This window comes from Aphis gossypii, chromosome X, assembly GCF_020184175.1.
Source record: "Aphis gossypii isolate Hap1 chromosome X, ASM2018417v2, whole genome shotgun sequence".
In the NCBI taxonomy this organism is placed as follows: domain Eukaryota; kingdom Metazoa; phylum Arthropoda; class Insecta; order Hemiptera; family Aphididae; genus Aphis; species Aphis gossypii.
Window position 1 is genome coordinate 57,457,194 of NC_065533.1, and position 23,944 is coordinate 57,481,137.

A 23,944-nucleotide genomic window follows, 5' to 3' on the forward strand; every position below is an offset into this window, starting at 1 on the left:
AGGTATTTTTGAAGTTTATTATTATTTATTTATTTAAAGTTCATATCGAGTATTTGAGTAGCGAGGACACGATTGATTATATTATTATGTATATATTATGATGGTTTTAGCTGTCATTTTTCAACAAATTTAATTTTGTCGTGGCACGCCAAAAAAAAGTACAATATGACGGCATTTTGTAAATCTCATAAAATAATAGGTCATATATAAACGTATATAAAACAATTGAATTATTTCAACTAAAGTTATAAAGATCTGAAGTCACGCAATATCACGATCGTACCATTTTCAATAAATGTGTTACCTACATTCAAGAGTGAGTTAGGTAAAATATTTAAAAATAAAAAACCAATAAATATTAAATATTTTTATTCAATTTTAAACGTTTAAAATTACATTAAATTATATTTATCAAACATTATCGCAGAACTTGAAATTTGTATAGGTAGAAATGTATAATAGAAAGTAAAAGAATTTTGAATTAAATTTATTGTACTCACCTATTATATAATATTATAATGTTTAGATTACTGCATCATGCGCCTACGTGCGGCAGGCAATAATACGAAATATTAACATAATAAATAGCATGATTAGTGACATATTTTATTTAGGTACCTAATTACGAAATTCAACAAATAAATATACTGCAGGACTTTCTTGGATATATAATATTATTATCACTTTAAATACATAATTATATGATTTGTACAGTGTACCTATATGGCTGTATCCGTTTTAAGATATTTTATGAACGAAAAATTATAATCAACGTTTTGAACCTTTTGTAATTCTATATAAGAAAATTCTAAATTTTTTCACTATTTCAATTTTATTTAAATGTCCAACAAAATCTTCGAATTTAAATATTTTCAACAGGAGTTTTGTTGCATGTTAAATAATTATTTCCAAGGTATGCAAGGTATAATAACGTCATCATAGCACATTTTAATGATTATAACAGTGAATTAAAATTAAAACAAAGATCATCGAACATTATCAAGTGGTTGTCCGATTTTTTATAAATAATATGATTTAAACGATTAAGTTTGACAATTGTTTAACGGTAGATTTTAAAACATGAATATATTAATAATAGCTGTTGTTGATTATTGGACTTCAGAATAGTTAAAGGATATCAAAACACTTGCTTCGGAAATTATTTTTTTAATCACAAGCTAGTAAAATAATAAGTAGACACTAAAGAACACATCTATAAAATATAATCTAAGAGAATCAAAAATGTGAAACTTTCTTCAACTGCAAGGTTAATAATACATATGTATATACATTATACACGTTTATCTAAAATTCAAATATTTCACTAGTCCATAGATATTATTATAAATAATTGGTTGGTAGGATATGTACACACAATTCATATACATGTGATTAGTGATTACTGTTTACTTACAATGAATTTGTGAGCTTAGCATGTCAAAGACTTCAAAAATGCAATCGATGTGGCCAAAAGAGTGAAAATGGTTTTTGGTTGCGTGTGAACTTCGTTTTATTTTTAAAACTTTTCAATGTGTCATGTATAGTTTATACGAAGGTTTGCAGATACACTACCCACGTTATAAAACATAATAACTATACCCAAGTCAGACTTATATTTTCGTGTCTTTCACAATTGTTTAATCGTCAAAAAGTTTAGCGATAAAATCTCATAGTTATTTAATATTTGATAAAACTACAGAAGTCGTCATATCTCTATTAATTGTGTAATTTCAAACCAAAAAAAGGTTGGTCAAGTGGAGAACGCTCTACTGCGTACTGTAGGTATCGATTTGACTTTGGACATAGAGTAGGTCACTATAATGGGTGAGTTAAATTTGAATGCAATGATAGTTATCATTGTATACGAAAAACGATTCTAAACTGAGATGATTTGTCGGCTTAGGATGTATATTTTTTACTGGATGATAAAAAAGGTGATTTGTTTTAATCGCCTCAAAATTAAAACATGTACAGAAAATGGCAATTTAAATAACTGGTGTATGTTTCAAGTTTCTACGAATCGTAATTATTTGATTGTAAATAATCGTTATTTTATAAGTGAATATTTGATTGCGTAAAAATGTAAACATAAGATAAAATTTTTTTAATTGGCCAACACTCAATCTAACACTTATACTTTTTAAACAATAAATTAATAACAAATATTGAAAACTGTTTGAGGATAAATCATTACCTATCGTTATATGTGATCTCGTAAAATTTTAAATTCAAACGCTCATAATAACTAGAGTGCCAATTTATATGCGTTAAAAACCAACCAAATATGCGCTAAAAAATCTTAAATATACCTACATAAATATATGTACTAAAATGTTAAAACACGCATGAAAAATAAAAAAATTAGCAAAAAAATAGTTTTTGAATAGTATAGATAAACAATGTCAATGTTCAGTCATGGTTGTAACCAATATTTTCTGGCCGGTGGTAAACTCTCCCGATTTTTAAAAATATTAAACTCTCCCGGGTCAACATTATGGGTCAAAATTGTTTAAAATTCAAAGTTGTAATAAACTAAAAAAAAACAAATGAAAACAGTCGTACAAATAATAAAGAAAAAACAGTAACTTAAAAAATATTAGATATAAAGACAAAAAAAAATAGATACCATAAGTTTTTTAAAACCTGCGTGTTCCTACTATCAAAAAAAATGTAATTAAAATGTTTATTTTATCATACGTCTATATTTTATATTAGATTTATTTTATGCATTTTTATTTTTTATGATTTTATTTATTTTGAGCTCATAGCAGCTAAAGGCATACATGCTATTACTATTTTTAAATGAAACTTAAATGTATATTAGATTAATTATTTTATGATTAAATACAAATTTAATTCAACTAAATTAGCAGTACTAGAGATCAGGGAGAGTTTACATGTTTTCGACAGGTAATATTGGAATAGATCCGGTAGAGTATATAACCGCCCTATTTTCTTATCTTGGTTTACGTATTTTATTTCCCCGATTATTGATCTAAGGCCATATTTGGGAAAATCGTTTATACTCGTGTCTACAAGTATAATATACCTATTAATTTATTTTGATATTAATCGAAACCATAAAATTATTATATTGTTTTCTTATATTATACCTATAATAGACAGTAGTATAGGTATATTTAAAAAGATATCTAAACAATTTTTTAAAACATCGAAGTATGCACTAAAAGATGAAATATGCAATTAATATTTTAAAATATCAAAATATGCACTAAAAGAGTTTCACATTTTTAATCGTTATGTTATGAAACAATGAAACAAAGTTTGTGTTCACTTAGCATATGATACGATCAACCAGAATAAATATGCAAATGCATATAAATCCGCTCTTTACTCATAACATTTTTCTCTATAATGCATTTATACCAACCAAGTTTTCTCTATAGATATTTGAAAGAAAACTTATGTAAAACTTTGTGTTGAATTGTGTAGCCTTAAATATAAATTTTCAACTATAAAATTACTTGCAAAATTTCGTGATTTTGACATATATTGTAAAAATTTGAACTTAAAAGCTTAAAAATTTAAAAATGTTGACTAACATTTTTTTTAACTACAATAACAACAACTTATAAGAAACCTTGTATTACATTTTTAAGTTTTTCCAAAAAATGTTTATCAACATTTCAAAAAATAAATACATAAAAAAATCAAAAATTTCAGTTGTCAACTGCTTCAAACTTCTTATGTTTGACCGCTATAATGCACCAAAGCTATACAATACTGATATTTGCAACTAGAAACTAGCTCAGAAGTTTTAAATTGAAACATTCTTTCAATACGTTTTTGTGTACACAGACACAAAATAAAAAGCACACATCATTGTAGAATCAATATATTAATCGCTTTGTTCAGAATCTTAAGCTAAATTCAAGCTGTGGATATGATGAATGCTTATCAATTGTTAATCTTACAACAGCAACAACTTATATCAAAGTGTTACTTAATAAAGTTTTTAAAATTTTAGCCAATACTTGCCACAAAAATTCAACTTCATATTATTCCTACACTCTCCGACCTAATAAGTAGTATTTTAAATTAATTATTAATATTTCCTTCAAATTCCGCACAAAATTTATCGCTATTTGTTTGACACTAGGTATAGTGTCGGGGAGTTTCGTAATCCTTTTCGATAATAATAATTCCGAAACACCCTAACATTTAAGTCCTATCACCAGATAGTAGTTGATATAATCCCTGATATTCATGAACCAAAGGATACTTTCGATAAAAATATCATATACTTTCCTTTTTGGCTAAATTAAAAAGTTAGATATTTACTGTAAGTTATATATATATATAACTATGTATATAGAACTTTATTAAAAATATAAGTCGTATATAGTATATAAATAAATAATATTTTTTTTTTATATGTACCTTTAGGCTAATAGGCTATAATATACTGAAAATATTGATTTTTTGTCTTTTTATTTTAATTGACAAGTGAATCACTCAAAAAGGTAAGGGTTTAATTTTGGTCGAAAAATGTTTTGCCCGAATCGTGTTTATACATCTATATCGATTTGCTAATTATAATTATTACGTAAAACAGTGAGTAAAAATTTAAATATTATTTTATTTTATTTTTTTTATTTGTAGATGAATACTTGAGGAGAGTAGTTACTCAACAGTAACACTCAACTGTTTGTTTGCTATTTTAGATAGGTACTTGAATATAACGAAATCATTTATGTAAACTGATTCATTGTTTAAATAAACAATTAACAAAATTCAAGAACCATATAACCAAGGACCAAGGTGGTTTATACTACTCTTAAACAGAACTTTGATTCTGAAATTTAATTTAAACCTTAGAATATGATGAAAATATACGGTAAGTACTTGACTATTTTTCTATTGGTTTAAATACCAGATTCTCAATTATTTGTCTAGTATCATTTCAAAATATTTGGTTTCGTTTTTACTGCAAAAATATTATTTATGTTTTCAAATAAGATGTTGTGATGTTTCTTTAGATGGACAGCGAAGTAATCTCAAACCGATTTATTTTCTTTGATTTTTAATCACCTGTTTCTAGACTTACAGCCTACAGGTTAAAATAATATTGAAACACTATTACAAGAATTGTGCATAATATGCTGTTGTATTAATATAATTATAACCTATCCATAAGTTAAGTTTAGTTATATTATTATTAGGCAAAGATATAGCTGATAATGTTGTTAGTATTGCAGAGATATCTGCATAACAAATGAGGGCTCATACAAAGTAAAATAATTGGTCAGAAACGTAAATATTCGAAAAAATATTAAATGAGAAAAATATTTTGTTATTTTTGACATCTAAACAATGTTTAGTTGGTCATGTTGGAAAAAAAATTAAACAATATTTTTAGGGTAAATATTTTCAAATAATTATTGTGATTTATGTTAAAGCTTTTAGTTTTTTTATAACCACTAACCAGAGATTTAAGTTTTTGAAAAAATAAAAAAATATAATGTTTGAAGTTTCCTGAGCCTTTCCGTTACTAACTACTAAGTAATAAATTATATAATTTTACCAATTTTCTAATACTATTTAACCATAATCTAGACAATTTCGTTAATTCACTAATAAAAACAAATATAAAAAATAATAATATATAATATAAACAATAAACCAATATTATTCTAATATACACAATAAATAAAACGGTTTACGTTTACCTGCTTATAAAAATTAAATATACCTATGTTTAGACATTTATTACAACGGTTATTTTATAACCTGCAGTACCTACTATACATTTAATACATTTACATGCAAGCCCAAATTAAGAGGGAAAATGAAGAGTAAACATTTCTTCAGAATTCAAAGTGTTATCAGCTTAAAATAACTGTATTAAATGTTTATTTGCATTTTTACATTAAAAATATTCAATTTTTATCATTTAAAATATTTCTACGATTTTCTAGTTAATCTATAATATAGTTTTGAACTAATGTCTAATGATATGTTTATTAAAAATATAAAGTATCTGAGTTGTACATTATCAAATTGTAGCTACGACCGAAACCGAATGATCGAAAAAATACAAATAATACATAATAACAATACAATTATAAATATCTCTTAAGTTTATATCTAACCTACTACATACATCATTTATAAAACGATTAAAACAATTACCGACTTAAATTCTAAAGTAAATAAATGGCTCCATTTAACATATGGTCAGCAATAATTTATTTTGAAACGATCGAAGATATAATTAACATAATTTAGTTTTCGTTGAATTATTTTATATTTAATTAGTGATAGGTGCTAACTTGAGACACTTCTGCTTCTTAAGTATAATATTATGATAGAATACTGTTCTTTTGTTTTCCACAATATATCTTTTAGAACTTAAGAGTAGGTAGGCATTAATTTAATATATACGTATGTATGCTGTTTATATTACTTATATTTCGGGATATTTAAAACAAAATTTATGAATGCATATAAATAAAATGCTAAGCAACCGTTAAAAATATAGGTCCTTGTATTTTTTTTTTTAATTTTTACACAATTGATATTTGTTTATCATAATTTTTGAAAGTGTATTTAATTATTTAAATTTAATATAGCCTAGAATTTGAAATCTGTATACGTTTTATATTAACAAGAAAAGATAAAATGGTAAGATATTTATTTATTTGGTATAAGTGTATGACGGGACGAATACTTAATTATAACTACAATTAAAATATACATACAAAATATAAAATTGTACAGTAGAAATAAACAAGCATAGTAAGAATGAGATGTCAGTGTTAAAAAACTTGTCCTAGGTATTTATATAAAGCCGGTTTGCGAACGCTCGCTCGAAATTCGTTGTGCTTAATTTTTAGCGAATATTCGTGTTAAAGTTAGGATGATTTACATGGCGAACGTTAAGAACGGATTTTTCGTGATATTTTTTATTTGAACATCATTATTCTTAGGTAGGTAAGTTTCGATTTTTCAATAATATAGTATCAAGTAGAATAAAAGATAACAAAATATACTTATCAGTATAATAATATGCTCGTGCTTATCATTATTTAAATAATATAAGTTATTAATATGGTATATTAATTATTTCATTATAATGAAAGGTAATATTAAATATTTTGAGCTCACAAAAACATTAACAGTAGTTAAAACAATTTGTTGTTATAAATTTATATTACAACGGGCGTGGGCGTAGTTTTTTTAAACGAGTTATTATAATATTAAGACATGGGTAACTTTAAAATGTTCCATTGAATGCGAACAACGAGCACGGATGTAAATTAATTGCAGTAAACTTTTTTTTTATCGGATTTCGTAATTGTGTACCTACTTATATAGTGGAGATAATCATTAGGTGTGTTGTAGTCTTTTTTAATTAATGTTACTAAAACAATCAATTTATATGCGCAAGTTGTGTTACATATTCTTTTTGTTTATTGTAACTTTTTTAATTCCATGACAACCAACTTGGGTATTTCGATGGCATGCTTTCGACATGTTTTTTGCGTTTACTTCGTTCTGTCGTTAAGCTGACTTTGAACATGACGCAAATGCGCTTTTCTCGACAAAATTTGTAAAAAACTAAAAATAAATCCTTGTATAGTACAATGTTAATTGTTCGAAACTCATGCAAACATTTGTTTCAAACACATTTTCTCTATATTATCAAATATCATTTATCAACCAAAATGATACTAAAAGATTATTACCATTCTAATTAATAATTAATATTAATAATATTATGTAGTCTATAAATTGTTCATTGTGTAATCTTATAATTTAGTCTAAATATTTAATACATATTTTCAAATTTTTTTTTATTGATTCGCTGTCACTAGTTGTTTTAAGACGTCAACGAATTTAATCGTATTATACATTTTAAATGAGCGTACCTCTAATTGAATTTATTTTATCATTACGTTAAGGATGATGTTAGTGATGACGAAAGCGATGACAACATAGAAGATATTAATGGCATGAAAATATATTTAAATAATTTAATGAAACAAGTTAACGAAACGGCATTGATTGATATTAGACAAAGCTTTCTGGAATACCTTAATGGGAAGATAAAAGAAGATCAATTGCGTGATATTTTGATACCATATGATATAGTTTTATCAAATAAAGACTTCCACCCGATGTTCTCTAAAATAGATGTTAAAAAAAATGGCACCGTCAATTTTTTACAATTCGTTACTTATTTAGCGTCAGAATTTGAAATAAAGCGTAAATACAACGCATTTTTATCAAACGATGACACAGAACTATCAAAATTGAAGCCCAAATTACTACCGAATAAATTGATCGAATACGGAGGAACAGACATAATTCAATACGTAGATATAGCGTTCTTTCCGAAAAAAATAAAACAATCTCAAAAAGAACCCGACGAGCCTGAATACATAGCTGCCAGTAAATCGGGGAAAATTGTTCGTTACAAAGCAGACATGCAATGGAAAAATACATACCAAGCCGTTCCGGTAATATAATAAATAAATATATTCACTTGTATATGCAAATACATAGACGAAAATTATAGGTAGTTGGTGTACAGCTAACGAATCGAGATAAATGCGTACAGTGAACAGGCTCGTTATCGTTTTACATTGCCACGATTAAAAATATAACTATTCGTTTTAATAATTAATAATTTATACTAATACTACTATTTATGAAATTGAACACTGTTCACAATGCAACAAGGGCTCTAAATTATTTTTATTTTTATGTTGTACTACAAAATCGATTATTATAATACGTACCATCATATCGATCGCCTTAAAAACCTTTTCTTCTTCTTATAATACATTTATATGAATTAATCATTTTACATTTAAGCATTATGAAGTACCAAACATATTATACAAAAATTCAAGTATTTTTTGAGTTAATAACTAATAACCTTTTAAAAAAAGATAAGCAAGTGACTACCGCTTTGCTGTACATTAGGTGTCCTAATAACCTAACCTAACTAGGTCACTATTATGGGCATGTAAAATTTGAATTTTTAATTCAATGATATAACATTGTAATATTGTATACGAAAATGACTCTGAACAGAGACAATCTGATAGAGTGATAGCCTGTATCAAAAATCATATTTTATAATATGTGTTTTTTTTTTTTTTTAATATAGATATTAAAGTAATTTATTTTACTTTTAAAATTAAATACTACGGTAAGTTGATAAAATTTTTTCGGAAAATATTGTATTTATAATATTAAGTTTAAGTACCTATTTAATTATTATAATAATATATGTTTTTTCTATATTATTATAATATCAAGTTATACAATTTAAAATTTAAAAACATCTTTCTGCAACTTACTTAAAACAGTAACATAAATAGATTCATAGTATAAATAGATAATATCTTAAAATACATCGAAAAAATCGTTGGTATAGTAAAATTCATACTAATATAATATTAGAAACAATTTTAAGTTTTCACGAAAAATGTTTTTAAATCATAGCAAAATAATTGGCATCGCTATTTTAAATAATTTCGTCTAAATTGTAACTTCAAACTGGTTATATTTTTAATGTTTTTAAATAGATATAAGAACAACTTATGTGAGATCTTTTATTACATTTTAAAAAATTCTGACACTGCAGCGAATAATTTTTATAGACATTCAGAAAAAAAAACTTAACAAAAATAGTGAAATTTTATCTAGCTCACAAAGAGTTAACAATTTACGAAAATATTATTATATAATTAAAATGATGATAAAAATATTTAGAAAAATATCAATATCTAATTTTACTTTTGCGGATGATATCCTATGTCCAAAAAAATCAACTTCAAATGTTCATAAAAAATTTATTTGACTTGCCAGCAGAATTTGTTTTATACGTACGTTAAAATATTAATATAGTGAACATTGTATTAAATTTTTAAATCTTGGATAAAAAAATAAAAGTTTTTATGAATTTCTAAGTACAAAATAATTTGTTAATTTTCGAGATGTTGGCAAATCCTATCATATCCTATACCTAGAATTCTGACTTAAAACGATAATAAAAATATATTGTAACTATATAGATTTTCAATACTTTTTAATTGAAAAATAAACGACATACAAAGAGCATTTCTACTCGAAGAATAATTTTTAATCGAAAAATTAGAAAATTTTCGATTTAGTTAAAAATTGTTTTTAAGTAAAAAATTCTCGTCTTACCGTAATTCTTTTTCCCCGATTATTAGGAATTAAAAAAAAAAAAAAGCAAAGGCATTTTATCGATCACTAGTCGTGTGTAGGTACATTGTAGTATCACTGTACATAGTGTGTGTAGTGTATGCGCGTGTAATCGCTCCGCTCAAAATCTAAGATAAAAATTTAAAAAAAAAACAAAAGTGAATTCGAGAAAAATATTTTTGATTCAAACCGACTATGAAATCGCGCGACAAACTTTAATCAATAACAGTACAGTTTAATTTTCTGTATCACACAGACCGTAATGCCGGCCGACGTCAACGGTTTGGTGGCGATGCCCGAGTTCGGCGTCATCTGCCTGTCGGTGTTGGGCGGCCAGCTGCTGTTCTACGACATGTCGTCCGGCCAGTTCAAGCTGTGCCTGATCATCGACCTGTGGGGGTGCACGATCGCCACTTATCTGGCGCACGCGTACGCGTTCTGCGACCGGCAGAAAATCGGGTCGTCGAAGATCGCGGTCGGTGACCAGCACGGCACCGTGAACGTGCTCGAGTTCATATCGTCCGACAAGTGGAACCCGTTCAAGGACAAGTCGGGCGACGCGGACGAGACGCCCACGTACTACTTCGAGCGGTTGGCCGACCAGACGCCGACCGCGCCGACCGCCACCAAGCCGCCGTCGGCCAAGCGGCCGCCGCCGATCCGCGCTTACCCGTACCACAAGCTGCACAACGACCGGCCGGTCGAGCAGATCGTGTTCTTCAACGCCGGCCGGTCGTTCGCGTCCGTGTCGCTGTCCAACCACACGGCCATGGCCCAGTGTCACATGATCAACCAGCCCGACCACTGCGAGCTCCGCGGCTCGTCGCCCGCCCCGTCCGCCGGCGTCCCGTCCGTCCGGTACACGGCCAACCCGACGGGGTTCGCGTGCGTGTGCGCCGTCGGCGACGCCCAGCTGGCCACCGGCAGCCCGGACCGGGCCGTGAGGCTGTGGAACGTGGCCGTCGACCGGCCGCCGGGCCCGGTGGACTGCACCACGCTGCTGGGCCACGGCTGGGGCGTGAAGCGCGTGTCCCACAACACGGTCAACGGGCACCTGTACTCCGTGTCCACGGACGCCGTGGTCAAGGTGTGGGACCTGCGCCGGGCCACGTGCCTGCTGACGTTCGACGGGCTGACGGTGGCCGCGGAGCCCGACAACAGCCAACTGTGGCCGTTCGCCGTCATGCACTTCAACTGGTCCGAGCAGACCATCGTGTGCGTGGCCAACGATTCCGGGTCGTTCATGACGGTCGAGTGCACCAAACCGGCGGTCACCGACCAGGACGTGTCCCGACTGCACGACGACAAGTCGCACGAGACGCCCGTCGTCAAGACGCTGTACAACGCGCTGTACCGCGTGCTGATATCCACGTCCGCCGCCGACTCGTCCATATCCGTGTGGAACCTGCGCACCGGCCGTGTGATCATCAAATGGTCCATGGCGCACACCGAGGAGGTGTACTGCGAGGTCCTGCCCGTCGAGATCACCGCCGCCAACTTCGACCCGTCCGGCGGTCTGCTCGTCACCGGCGCCGTGAACGGCAGTGTTCACATGTGGGACCCCAACACCGGCGTGTGTCTGAACCGACTGCGGATCCCGTCCGGCGGCCGGATATCCGAAGTCTTCTGGTTGCCCAATAAGGTCGGGTACATCGTTATTATAATATATAGGTACCGTCATAGCAATATAATATAAACGTTGCGCGGCCTATAGTTTCCGCAAAGGTTAGGTCATTTATAATATGTTCACGATTGTTGTTAGGTATATTGATGAACAGCTTGCGAGAGAGAGTAGATTTTTCGAAATGATGTAAACTTTACTTGTAAATAATAATCGGTGCAACCCATTTATCGTAGTCCATATATGTATGTGCCCGATTTAAACAAAGTGAAAATCGTACAACGTTTCAATTTATTGAGTATAATTATATAAAATTTAAAATATATTGTCGTTGTCGTGCTAATCGAAAATCGAAAATCCCAAACGATAAAAATATGTATCAAAATACATTTGTTAATAATATTTTGTGAGTCAATTGCGTCAGTACGTGAGCAGTGAGTAGTATTATATACTATAAAATTTAATATAACCATTTCATTATTTTAAATATCAATTGAATAGAACTTTTAATTCTGGAGATTTGTTGGCGTTGTGTAAAAAATGAAATTGTAATGCATATGTTAAAAAACCAATAATTCAAAAACAAAGTTAGCCGAAATTAAAGTACCTATAACATTTAAACAGAGTAGAAGGTACTTAAACAATTACTTATATATTACGAAGAATCGATTTATAATAAATTTATTATTATTGTACCTAATTCATTTTTGTATTACTGATATTCTTATAATTGACTAATGTGTTTTATTTATTTTGATTTTATTTAAAAATCTAACAATTTGACATTCATAAATTAATATACTCTTAATAATATATAATATATATACGTGTGTAGTATTGTAATAGTGTTTTTGACATCCTTATTATTCATAACATATATAATACATATAATGTAGTATATAATATATAATTTATAAATAATTGTATTTTATATAATTTTGTTCACATTCCATGACCACAGATATTGGTGACCGGTTTAGATCATCGGGTGACCGAATTCAACAATCCACTGTTACTGTCCAAAGGTAAAGTGTGGCTGTCCAACCACGACGAACCGGTGTTAAGCGCGTGCGTTAAGCTGCCGTCGCTTTTTGTAACTACGACCCAGGCGGGCGTGATGGGTTTCTGGAGACTGGAGACGGGACAACTGACCAAAAAATACAAGGCCCGTATGAGACCGGACACCCGGAAGTCCAAGAACTCGTCGTCTGCAACGAGCAAAAGCCAGTTGACATCCACGATGGTGAGCAAGAGCCAGATAAGTACCTTATCGTACGTTGCTAGTCGAATTGGAGACACTGGTGAAACCAGGGAGGAGAAGCTCAAGAGGTTGGATATCAAGCACACGCCCCGTGAGCATTATGCGGCAGTCGCCACACACTTTCTGCGGGCCCGGCCAGAAGGATCAAACATCGGGACCCTACTCATAGCCACGCGTAATGGCGTGGTGCAGATTTGGTGCACGTACAAAGTTCCAAAGTACATTAGCCAGTTCGTAGCCATTCACATCCCTGACGATTATGTCACGTCGATGGTGTCAGACCCTAAGAGCGAATATTTGATCATGAGCTTTGAAAGCGGCTACATCAAGACGTGGTTGGTGACCAACTTCGGGCAGCCGAGACACACGATCTACAACGTGGACATGCCGTCGCTTAGGTTACGTTTCCCGTTCTTGATAATTATATTTTTCATGGGCCGAGCCGAGCGTGCCGCCTCGAAGAACATGAATGGCCCGCTGTTGGTCAGTGCTTACAGGGCACACTTACAGCGCATCAATCACGTCGAATTTATCGAAAAACTGGAGCTAGTAGTCACTAGCAGTGTGGACAAAATGATCCGTATCTGGACGTTGGCCGGTCATTACGTTGGAACTTTGGGTAAATGCATCATCACGGTCCGTCATAGGATATGATAAGTACTGTAACGTGATAAGGGAAGGGACAACTTAAATATTAGATATCCATAAAAGATAGTTGGATTATATATTATATATAGATATTAGATATATAGATATATAGTACTGTGATTAAGGGTTGGAACATAATAGAATCTTATATTTATTTTAATAACGAGGACTCAGTTTCAGTTACGAGTATCATTATTGCGTTTGTTCTCTACAATCGACTTATAAACAATATATTAGATATCTATACTCATACAATACCTATATTGAATAAGTTTTTTATTAGGTGGGTGTGTTGTATATACTATTTTCAAAACATTTAAGTTTTAATAAGCTATTGCCTATTTATAGTATATACCGTATTCCTAATAGTAAAATACATTTATTTAATTTGTAATTTACCTATACCTATTTAGTAATAAAAGCTCATTGAATTTTTCGAATTTATTTTTAAAAAGTATTTAAGATAAATTATGCATATTTTTATTTATTATTTATTAATTCAATTCATTTCGAATACGGTTTTTTAATAATTCAATTCATAATTTTAAATATCACTACAACTTTCTTTGAGGGTGTTGAATAAAGTTTCAAAAAAGTTTACAAAATAGTAGGTAGGTACTTAGTTAAAAATAATTATTAATTATAATACTTTGATATACTATATAAATATCTACTACTTACCTAATTACCTATATAAAAACTCGTTTGTTATAAAACCTAACTTATAAATTAATAATTACCTATTACCTATAACCTATTTAGTTATTTACTAGCTAAGTTAATATTAATATAGGTATTTAAATTTAAAATTAAAATAATAACCGTTTGTTAATAAAAGTGTAATAATTTGGATTAATTAATTTGTCATGTAAATACTTATACTGGCTACTACGGTTCATCATCGTGTTAAATGTAAATCATTATATTAAATTCATCATATAACACAGCCACACAGGATTGGCGAACCTTTCCTTTATTTTCTTTGTGTGTCAACTAATTTAATGACCCTTTTTTTAATTGAAAATTCCTACATCCATCACTTAAACGATAAAAAACAAACCTTGCGTGCGTCACTTTAATATCATACACGTGTCACGTGTGTCATAGGTTCACCATCACTGACTTAATATTTTTGATACTTTTCAAAAATATTATTTGTTCAAAATTAGTATCAGTATATTATTAAAGTACAGTGGAACCTCAATAAGTCGAAATTCAAGGGAAATGCAATTTTTTTTCGAATTACCAAGGTTTTCTTTCAAGGTAATCTATATTAAAGTATTTAATATTTAGATTTAGGTATATAAATTAAGTAAAAAAAAAAGTATTTGAAAACATATTTAATACAGAAACATTTAAAATATTATCGGCTACCTACAATGTTCTCAAAAATGCACTGTTGCATAGTATTTAATAAAATATTTAAACAATTATATAAATACTTAGTAGTTAGAAGTCTTCGCCAACGATCATCATACCACGTTGAATACATCAGTTCTCATCCGATCACAGTTAAGCAACTTGGTGTGTAGTTAGTGGATGAGTGACCGTAAGGAAGCCTTACGTGTCATTAGCTATTCATTCAATGGAGCACGTAGTGATTCCTTCCAGTGACCCAACCAAGTATTGAAGATTCACGTAATTTTTTATAGATGTTTGAGTATTTTTTTTAAATATTAATTTTCAATCTATTAATTTTAAATCATTGTCTACTTTTTTTTTAAATAATATCTATAATAATCAATACTCTTTATTTTAATAATATCACCTAATGTTTCGACAATTTTAGTATTAATGATTACAAATATATGTAAATAATTATAAATAATATTGTACATTAATTAAATTAAAATATAATTATAACTTATTAGTAGGCCTGAGGCCGTAGACCTATACATAAAACACAACCCACATCGTGATTTTTAATTATTATAATATAATATATTATGTAAATATTTTATGCGTTAGTTTGTATTAGTGTGCATAATATTTAATAAGGTGACATAGTGCCTTTAAAAAGAAGTTCATATTATTAAATATGAAAGGAGGGAATTAGCGAACTAAGTAATTGAGTTTAAAGCTGAAAAGAACTAGGATAAAATATTTATTATTTCATTAAATATTGTACCTATTAAATACTTGAATTTTATCAAGGATAGTTTTTTTTTTTGTATATTAGTACACTAGCTCAGATAAAAATGTTTTATAATTTTTGAAAAATGACTACCCATAGGTGTAATGAAATCGGGTAGGTATATATAATTTGGAACCAATACATTAATTAATTCATTACCTATGTTATGAGTGTTGTGAGTTTATGACTTATGAATATACGAGTAGAATCTTTTATATTCACTCAATGTATTGATTAATAAATTGTTCATTATATTATGACGATATTTATAATCATTTTAAAAAGTTTTTTATAATAGAATGCTACTTATATGGTTTTCTTAAAATTATGACAAAAAACACTAAAATCTATTATAACTATAAACTTAATGATATTATTGTATTAACTATAAGGTACACATTTTTATTTATTCTTAAATAGTACCTAATTAACTAATATAGTTAATAAATACACAAAATATCATTGTAATTGAATATTATTTTATAATTAATGAAATCATATGATTAATAAAATAATATAATATATTATAAAATATACTGAATAGTCAATACTATATTCATTTTTTTCTTTAGCATTGCAATAATTTAATTATTTTAATTAATTATAAAAATAAAAAATGTATAATACAATAATTATACAAAAATATATTTGGCTATAAACTATTATTTATTTTATATTTGCACAATAAAAAAAAATAAATAATAAAAGAATCTTTTATTGTAAAATTCTTTAATTTCAAGCCCGAGATGTTAAAATTAAAAAATTATTCAGTATTCCTATAATGTATAAATTACAATATAATTTATGTATTATTGTGATTTATTTAAATTTTTTAGGAACATATTTTTAACTTTATAAAATGCTTGTATATAAAAATAAATAAATAAAAATATCAATAAATAGTTACCACAAAAAGAGCTAAAATATTTTGAAATTCATATCATGTTTATTAAATTATAACACAAATGATGCAAGTTTGTTGGTCCAAATCTGGTTTTGCATAATATTATAAAGAGAATTCCTCCAATTAATTGAAATATACTGTACATTTTTTATTTTTATTTTACCCACTACTTCCCCACACTCTTAAAAAAACTATTTACTTTATAACATTTGTTACTAAAAACCACTCTCAAAGTTAAAATAATTTTTACTGTATCGAAAGATAATATGGACACAAAACACATAACTATATAAAACAAATATATTATTCATCATCATTCAACTCAGCAATATCACCAATATGTAAATAGACACTCTTGATTGAAAAAAAAATGTGTTGTGCATACTTAAAATAGATACCTATATTAAATTACACACCAAAATACATTAAACATTAGACATTTTTTAAATCGGTGATATTTATGGTCCAAAGTTTTCGTTAATTTTCAGTTGCGTAAATCGAACCAAAAAATATTTCTGGGTTACAGAGTATATAAATATTAAATAAATAAATGATTATATTGCATTTTTAGGAATGATATGGCCAAACATACCAAGAACCCGTCCGGTAAATATTCTACAGTTTAAGATTCCTGCGGATATTCAAAGGCAAGCGTCATTCACTACGATTCAAGTTTTGAAAGATGGCGTTAATTCAAGTTTACGGTCACCAGCAATATGGGACAAACTAGAATTGTTAAGACAGCAACGTGATACACGTGGCAAAAAAGGCAAGAGGAAACTACACGACGAAAAATGCCCAGATCTACCTTTACACGACGTACACAAGGGATATTTGAAAGCTAAAACTGCACCGATTATACGCCCAGTAGTAATAAAGATAGACGAATCAAAGCCTAGAATAAAGATTCATAAGCATGTCCCTTTGTGCGATCTCGATGATATTCCTCGAATACCTAAGTTGGAGAAAACAAAAGAAGAATCCGCTCCTAGAGCAAAACTTATTCTTTTCAAATAATAATTTTATATATTTATTTATTTATTATTAATATACAGCAAACGGACTTTAAAATATTTCTAGAATAAAATTATTATTAAAAATAAAATAATTAACAATAAAGTAAAAAAATAGCTTAATTGTGTTTAAGTTTAGATAACTAAGAACTCTGAAAATTAAGATTATATTTAATATAGGTATTTAATTGTATGTCGTATGAAATTTTTATCTATTAAAATTTTTATTAAAGATGGTTAGGTTAGGTACTTATTAAGTAGATAGTGAAGTGAATGATGATTTAATTGAACCAAATAAGTTTGAATGTAAGAGACTATGAGACATATAAATTAAGTTGAAATTCGAAAATTATAAATAAATATAATTTATTATACCTATCATTAATATACAATTATACAAATTGTATTATCTATTGTACATCTAGAGGCTAGAATCTAGACTTAAACTTCGCCGGCCCTTTAGGGCATACGAAGCAGAAAACCCTGGGCTTAAATACGCCACTGGGGCACTAAGCCCATTTGTGTAGGTACAGTGTAAAATAATAATATTCATAACTAGAGCGCAAATTTATATGCATTAAAAACCAACCAAATAAGAGCTAAAAAATACTAAAATGTTAAAATATGCATAAAAAATTAGTAAAAAATATTATTTATTGAACAATAGAGAAATAATGTCAATGTTCAATCATGGTCGTAACCGATATTTTCGTTTTTCTTACCTTAGTTACGTATTTTATTTCTCCGATTATTGATCTAAGCCCTAAGGCAATATTTGGGAAAAACATTTATTGAATTTATTCCTACAATAAACCTAATAATTTATTTTGATATTAATCGAAACTTTAATGTACAATATTTTTTTTTATATTAATAGTATCTATTTAAAAAATATCTAAGAAAACAAAAAAAAAAAACATTGAAATTGGTATGCCCTAAAAGATGAAATATGCAATTAAAATTGTAAAATAAGTCCTTAAAATAGAAACAATATGTCAAAATATGCAAAAATATGCATTAAAAAAGTTTCATTTTCTAAATCGATGTGTCAATGAAACAAATTTTGTGCTCACATAGCATATCATACGATCGACCAAAATAAAATATATGCATAATATGCATACAAATCCGCGTTTTATTCATTACGATTATATGACTTCTACGGTTATTTATAATCCGAATGGTCGAGTGGCAAAAGTGTGTGTTTGTATAGGTACCCAATATAATACAATATAATATTAATTTAAACTCAAGACTGCCCCGAGTGCAAACTACAAATTCGTCGTAACTCGTAAAGTCGTAATAGCATTGCTGTATGCAATTTGCATTCAGTGCATCGGTGATCGTGATGGCGTCGGCACTGTTCGCACTCGTAAGCGGTCGCGCAAAAACGCATCGCTTATTCGATCGTACTAAAACAAAAAAAAATCGTAAATCGTAATCCGCAATTCACGTATCGCGATCGTCAAAGACGATCGTTTGCGGTGGAGAGATTCTGGAAACGCGTGTGGTAACGGATCGCGCCGCCAGTGGCAGCACTGCGACAAGCCTCGAGACACGCATTTCTCGGCACCGATCATAAGTTGGCAGTTAAACTTAAACGTATCGTTTGATGTTATGCTCAAAGTCGATACTCGCGATTCAATATCACAGGAACCACGGACTTAGGAGTTACTACGTCATACGTCGTTATGATACAAGTGTCTACTATCAATAGTTGTACCGTACCACCTCCGAACCGCAGATTGAAACTGGACAGATTAAATATTATCAAATAATATTTGATTCGTGTCTGAACGAACGGTGGTCAGTGAACGTTTTCCGTTTGGTAAGCCGTCGGCGGGCACGTCGATTTCGCGTCTCGCAAAAACACGTGTTTGTGTGCGTTTTGTTTATTTTATCTGTCGTTTGTGATAGATAAGTTCTCGTCCCATTCTCGACGACTGCGAGATCTTGTCGATTTGGTTTTGGTGACTGCAGTACAATCGTGATATGAAAACCGGAACAGTGGATATTGACCACGTCCAAAGTGAAAACAATAGCTGTTTGTCGTGCAGAGTATCTGGTTCGGTTACTTTCTTATCGGTCGCCACGTAGGTACTTCTATTTCCGCTGTAAGCACATTAAACCCGTATATTACTTAGGAACTCCAAGTATGCATAACACTACCTATTTATCACACTATTTTGCATATCTGTGACAAGATTAATATTGAAAATTACTAATGTTTCCATGTCATAGTGCCACTCGTGTTATTATTTATAATATCTATATTTATTACCCAATTTATTATATTATATTTTTTATTTTTATTTTATTATTATTATTAATATATTATATTTTTCGTTTACAGGTATGATATCTTTAGCTGTAGCGAGAGCATTAGATTTGAAACCATTCAATGGTTAATATTTTAATATCAACCATAGCATTTATTGTAAAGTAATTTTAAAAGTCCAATCAATATGCAATCCTCATCATCACAAAAACGTTACAAACCTCTGCAGATTGTCAAGATATCAGCTATATCAAACCAAAAAAACAATAGAAACGAGCCCAAGTTTAAAGACAAAAATGCGTTGTTTAAATATGGAAATTATAATAGGTAAGGTTACATGTTATTTTCAAAGCCAAAAATTATTTACCTTATATATCTACCCCCACATATTTTAACTTGGTTAGAAAAACATTTCCAAATGGAAACACATTTTAAGTGGATCAAAGGACTGTATCTTTCAATAAATTGATGAGTATGATCTAGAATATAAATAAACTGGTATTGTGTTAATCACTATAGGTAACATTAAACAGTCTATAATATTATTATTAATTATTTTCAATTGGTGTAATTTGTAAAAATCAAGAGCATATCCTGGTTCAGTTATTATACTCTTTAATTTAATATAACTTTTCTAATTTTAAACAAAAAAATAAGAAAATTGTATAATAGATTATTTAATTATTAACCATCGATTTGTTTACTTATTATTCAAATATAGTAAAATAAAGACTTTTTACATACAATTATCATAATTATAACAACCTAGATTAGAAAAATTTTAGCTTCACGTAAGTTTGATTTTTAATATATAATTCATAATGAGAAATATAAAACAGTATTGGCAGTTTTTTTTGTATTTTTATATAATTAACATTACTTCATTGTTAATACCTATTTCTTAACTTGTAGTCTTAGTGTTCATCATTTTTGTGAAAAGAAAAACTTAGTCTCAAACTTCAATAGTTGCTTGTTTTCAATCCTTATATACACTACTTATTTGCTATTTATAGATTTTAAATGTTATGTTTTTTTTTATTCATTAAATTTATTGAATTGCCAATTGGGTATTTGTGCAGGTATCTATTATAATAATTACATTTATTAATTGTTCATATTATTCACTCTTAATACCTAGTTGTTGGTTTATGAAAATTAACTGATATGGTGGACTGTGCCACTGTAGTTAGTGTAAAAGGGAATAATAGCCTGAATTTTATTTATTTATTATTACTTTATTACATCCATTTTAAAATCTTAAAGATTTCTTATACTATAATAGTTTACATGATGTAAATTAAAAATCTGTAGTGTAATGTTAATCTTAAAATTATCAATTGGTATAAAATGGATATAATAACATATAATATTATACATGTTTAAGCTTAAATAACTCCTTTCCTTAGTATTTCAATAAAACAATAAAAATACTACATCACAGAAATAATGCCTTCTATATTGAGTAAAAATTTTGAATCCCTAAAGTGATATAGCTCTGATAAAATATACTCATGGGAACATTGTTTTGGGTCTCAATATTTACATGTATAGCATCCTCTTAATTAAGAGTTACAGTGTAAATTAAATAAAAATATTATTAATCAAATTATAAAAATCATTAAGAACATAACTATTAAATTGTTTACTAAGTAAAAGTGTTATTCAATGTATAATAAGGTGTCATTGCAATATGCATAATGCGTTATTTTAATTTATAATTAATTTACATAAATATTGTTTCAATTAAATATGTAACCTTTTGAAGAAATTTATATTTTTCTAGCCTTGGATTTAAACATAAAATACCTATATGACATACATGATATTTTCAAAAAAAAATTATTTTAATGCAATTTCATATTTTTTTTTCTTTTAGATACTATGGTTATCGCAATCCAGATGATGAAGATAATAGGCTGAAAGTGTTAACTGAACGTATAGATTTATTTTGTGGCAAGGATGTGTTGGACATTGGCTGTAATATTGGCCATGTAACATTCAGCGTTGCTAGAGATTTTGGTGCAAAGTCGGTCGTAGGAATGGATATTGATCGTAAACTAATAAATATTGCACGCAAAAATATACAGCATTACATCAACGATACGGCGCAGTCTTCCTTACACCGGTCACTAGATTACCATTTTAAAGATAATGCTTCTAGAAGTCATAATGATCCAAACTGTGATAAAATCAAATCATTTCCTACATCATTAGCTACTCTATATGGCCCTATTAATTTACCTGGTATGACAGTATCTGGAAGATTTCCCTACAATGTATCGTTTTTACAAGTCAGTAATTAATAAGGTTTGTGACAATTCTACAGATTTATATTCATAACAACTGCAATATGTTACAGGGAAATTATGTATTAGAATCTGACCATTTACTATCATTGGAAACATGTAAGTTCGACGTTATTCTCTGTTTAAGCATTACCAAATGGCTTCACTTGAATTGGGGTGATGACGGTTTAAAACGAGCTTTCAAACGTATGTATGCACAGTTGCGACCTGGTGGAATACTTGTGGTAGAACCTCAGCCATGGAAATCATATAGTCGTAGAAAAACATTGACAGTAAATATATAAATAATGTTATTAAACAAGTAGAATATTAATTTTTAAATACATAATTTTAGGAAAACATTTGGAAAAATTACAAAAATATTCAACTGAAACCAACAATGTTTACAGACTATCTATTGAATGAAGTTGGTTTTTCCAACTGTGAAAGTATCTCTATACCTTATAACCCATCTAAAGGGTTCCAACGTCCGCTCAGTTTGTATAAAAAACCTTTCATCAGTGCCTAGAAAGAAACCAAAGTGCATAATAGTTTAACTAAATGAAACGTAAAATTCCTAAACATAGTATTAAAATACTTTATAATTTGTTATAATTCAAGTTCATTGCTTAATAATTGGTTATTTAACATTTTCATATCTCTTAATATTTAATACTATTATTTAAGTTATATTAATTTTACAATTTGGAAGATGAATTAATATTTTTATTGTTTAAAATATTTAATATATTAATTTTTTTTTCATTATTATTATTATTTTTTTTTTTTTTATGAAAGTTATTTAGTTATACTTTGTTTATTTATAGATATAAAAAATATAACATTGCTATTTGCTTTCACTTTTCATATACTTGTTCATTAATATGATTTTCAATATATTAATTTGATATGTAAGCACCAATTTTTTAGTTTAATGTTATAACATAACTACAGGTGTTAAATAATCGTATTTAATTTATTCATGTGCTTCCATTCAAGTTCATTACACAATTTATACTTAATTGTTCCTTGAAATATATTTTATTCAATATTTATGTGTATCTAGACAATATACATTATACACTATAGTTGTCTGTGTTAGCTATTAGGATATACATAGTATCAGTGGCATACATCAATGTCCCAAGTTATACAACTGCATAGGTTGTCGCAACTTGTGATGGATGGGTGGGAAGCTTGTTAGAGGGATACTGGATAGTAATTAAATATTTGAGTTCCTATTTATATGGTATAACTAACTCAAAATATTATTGTATACTTAATTATACTAAATTTACAACGTAGATAAAATCTAATAACAAGCCAATTTATTTAATCCAAAAAAATTAAAATAAAAAAAAAGTAGGCTAGTGAGTAGTGGCATCTCTACTGTACAGTAGGACCTGTGAGCGTTGAGTGAGACAGTGGTTCACATTAATAGAGTATAGTAAAAATGTAAAATATATAGACTATAAAGATAGAAATTTGAATTCAATGCAATTTATCAATATAATTTTCTTTATATAATATAATTCTGAGTGGAGACTATATTATTGTTATTATATAAATGATAACATAATATCCTACAAAAGTGTAG

The 23,944-nt window shown here is 29.0% G+C and overlaps 2 protein-coding genes across 5 annotated transcripts; both read left to right on the forward strand.

Moving 5' to 3' along the window:
- Positions 1-6,503: 6,503 nt before the first annotated feature.
- Positions 6,504-17,910, forward strand: LOC114129412 (WD repeat-containing protein on Y chromosome). Its single transcript, XM_050206818.1, has 5 exons — positions 6,504-6,645; positions 7,926-8,483; positions 10,460-11,845; positions 12,786-13,704; positions 17,343-17,910. Exons 1-5 carry the CDS (start codon positions 6,643-6,645, stop codon positions 17,786-17,788), a joined length of 3,312 nt encoding a protein of 1,103 aa, XP_050062775.1. The 5' UTR covers positions 6,504-6,642; the 3' UTR covers positions 17,789-17,910.
- A 1,211-nt stretch (positions 17,911-19,121) lies between these two features.
- Positions 19,122-23,115, forward strand: LOC114131408 (7SK snRNA methylphosphate capping enzyme-like). 4 transcript variants are annotated; one of them, XM_050206834.1, is made up of 6 exons: positions 19,123-19,612; positions 19,702-19,898; positions 20,138-20,389; positions 21,939-22,353; positions 22,422-22,640; positions 22,703-23,115. In XM_050206834.1, exons 3-6 carry the CDS (start codon positions 20,250-20,252, stop codon positions 22,874-22,876), a joined length of 948 nt encoding a protein of 315 aa, XP_050062791.1. In that variant the 5' UTR covers positions 19,123-19,612; positions 19,702-19,898; positions 20,138-20,249; the 3' UTR covers positions 22,877-23,115. The 4 variants fall into 4 exon arrangements, with proteins under 4 accessions (XP_050062792.1, XP_050062791.1, XP_050062790.1 ...); XM_050206835.1 differs by having other exon boundaries at positions 19,122-19,877; XM_050206833.1 differs by having other exon boundaries at positions 19,123-19,937.
- The last annotated feature ends 829 nt before the right edge of the window (positions 23,116-23,944 follow it).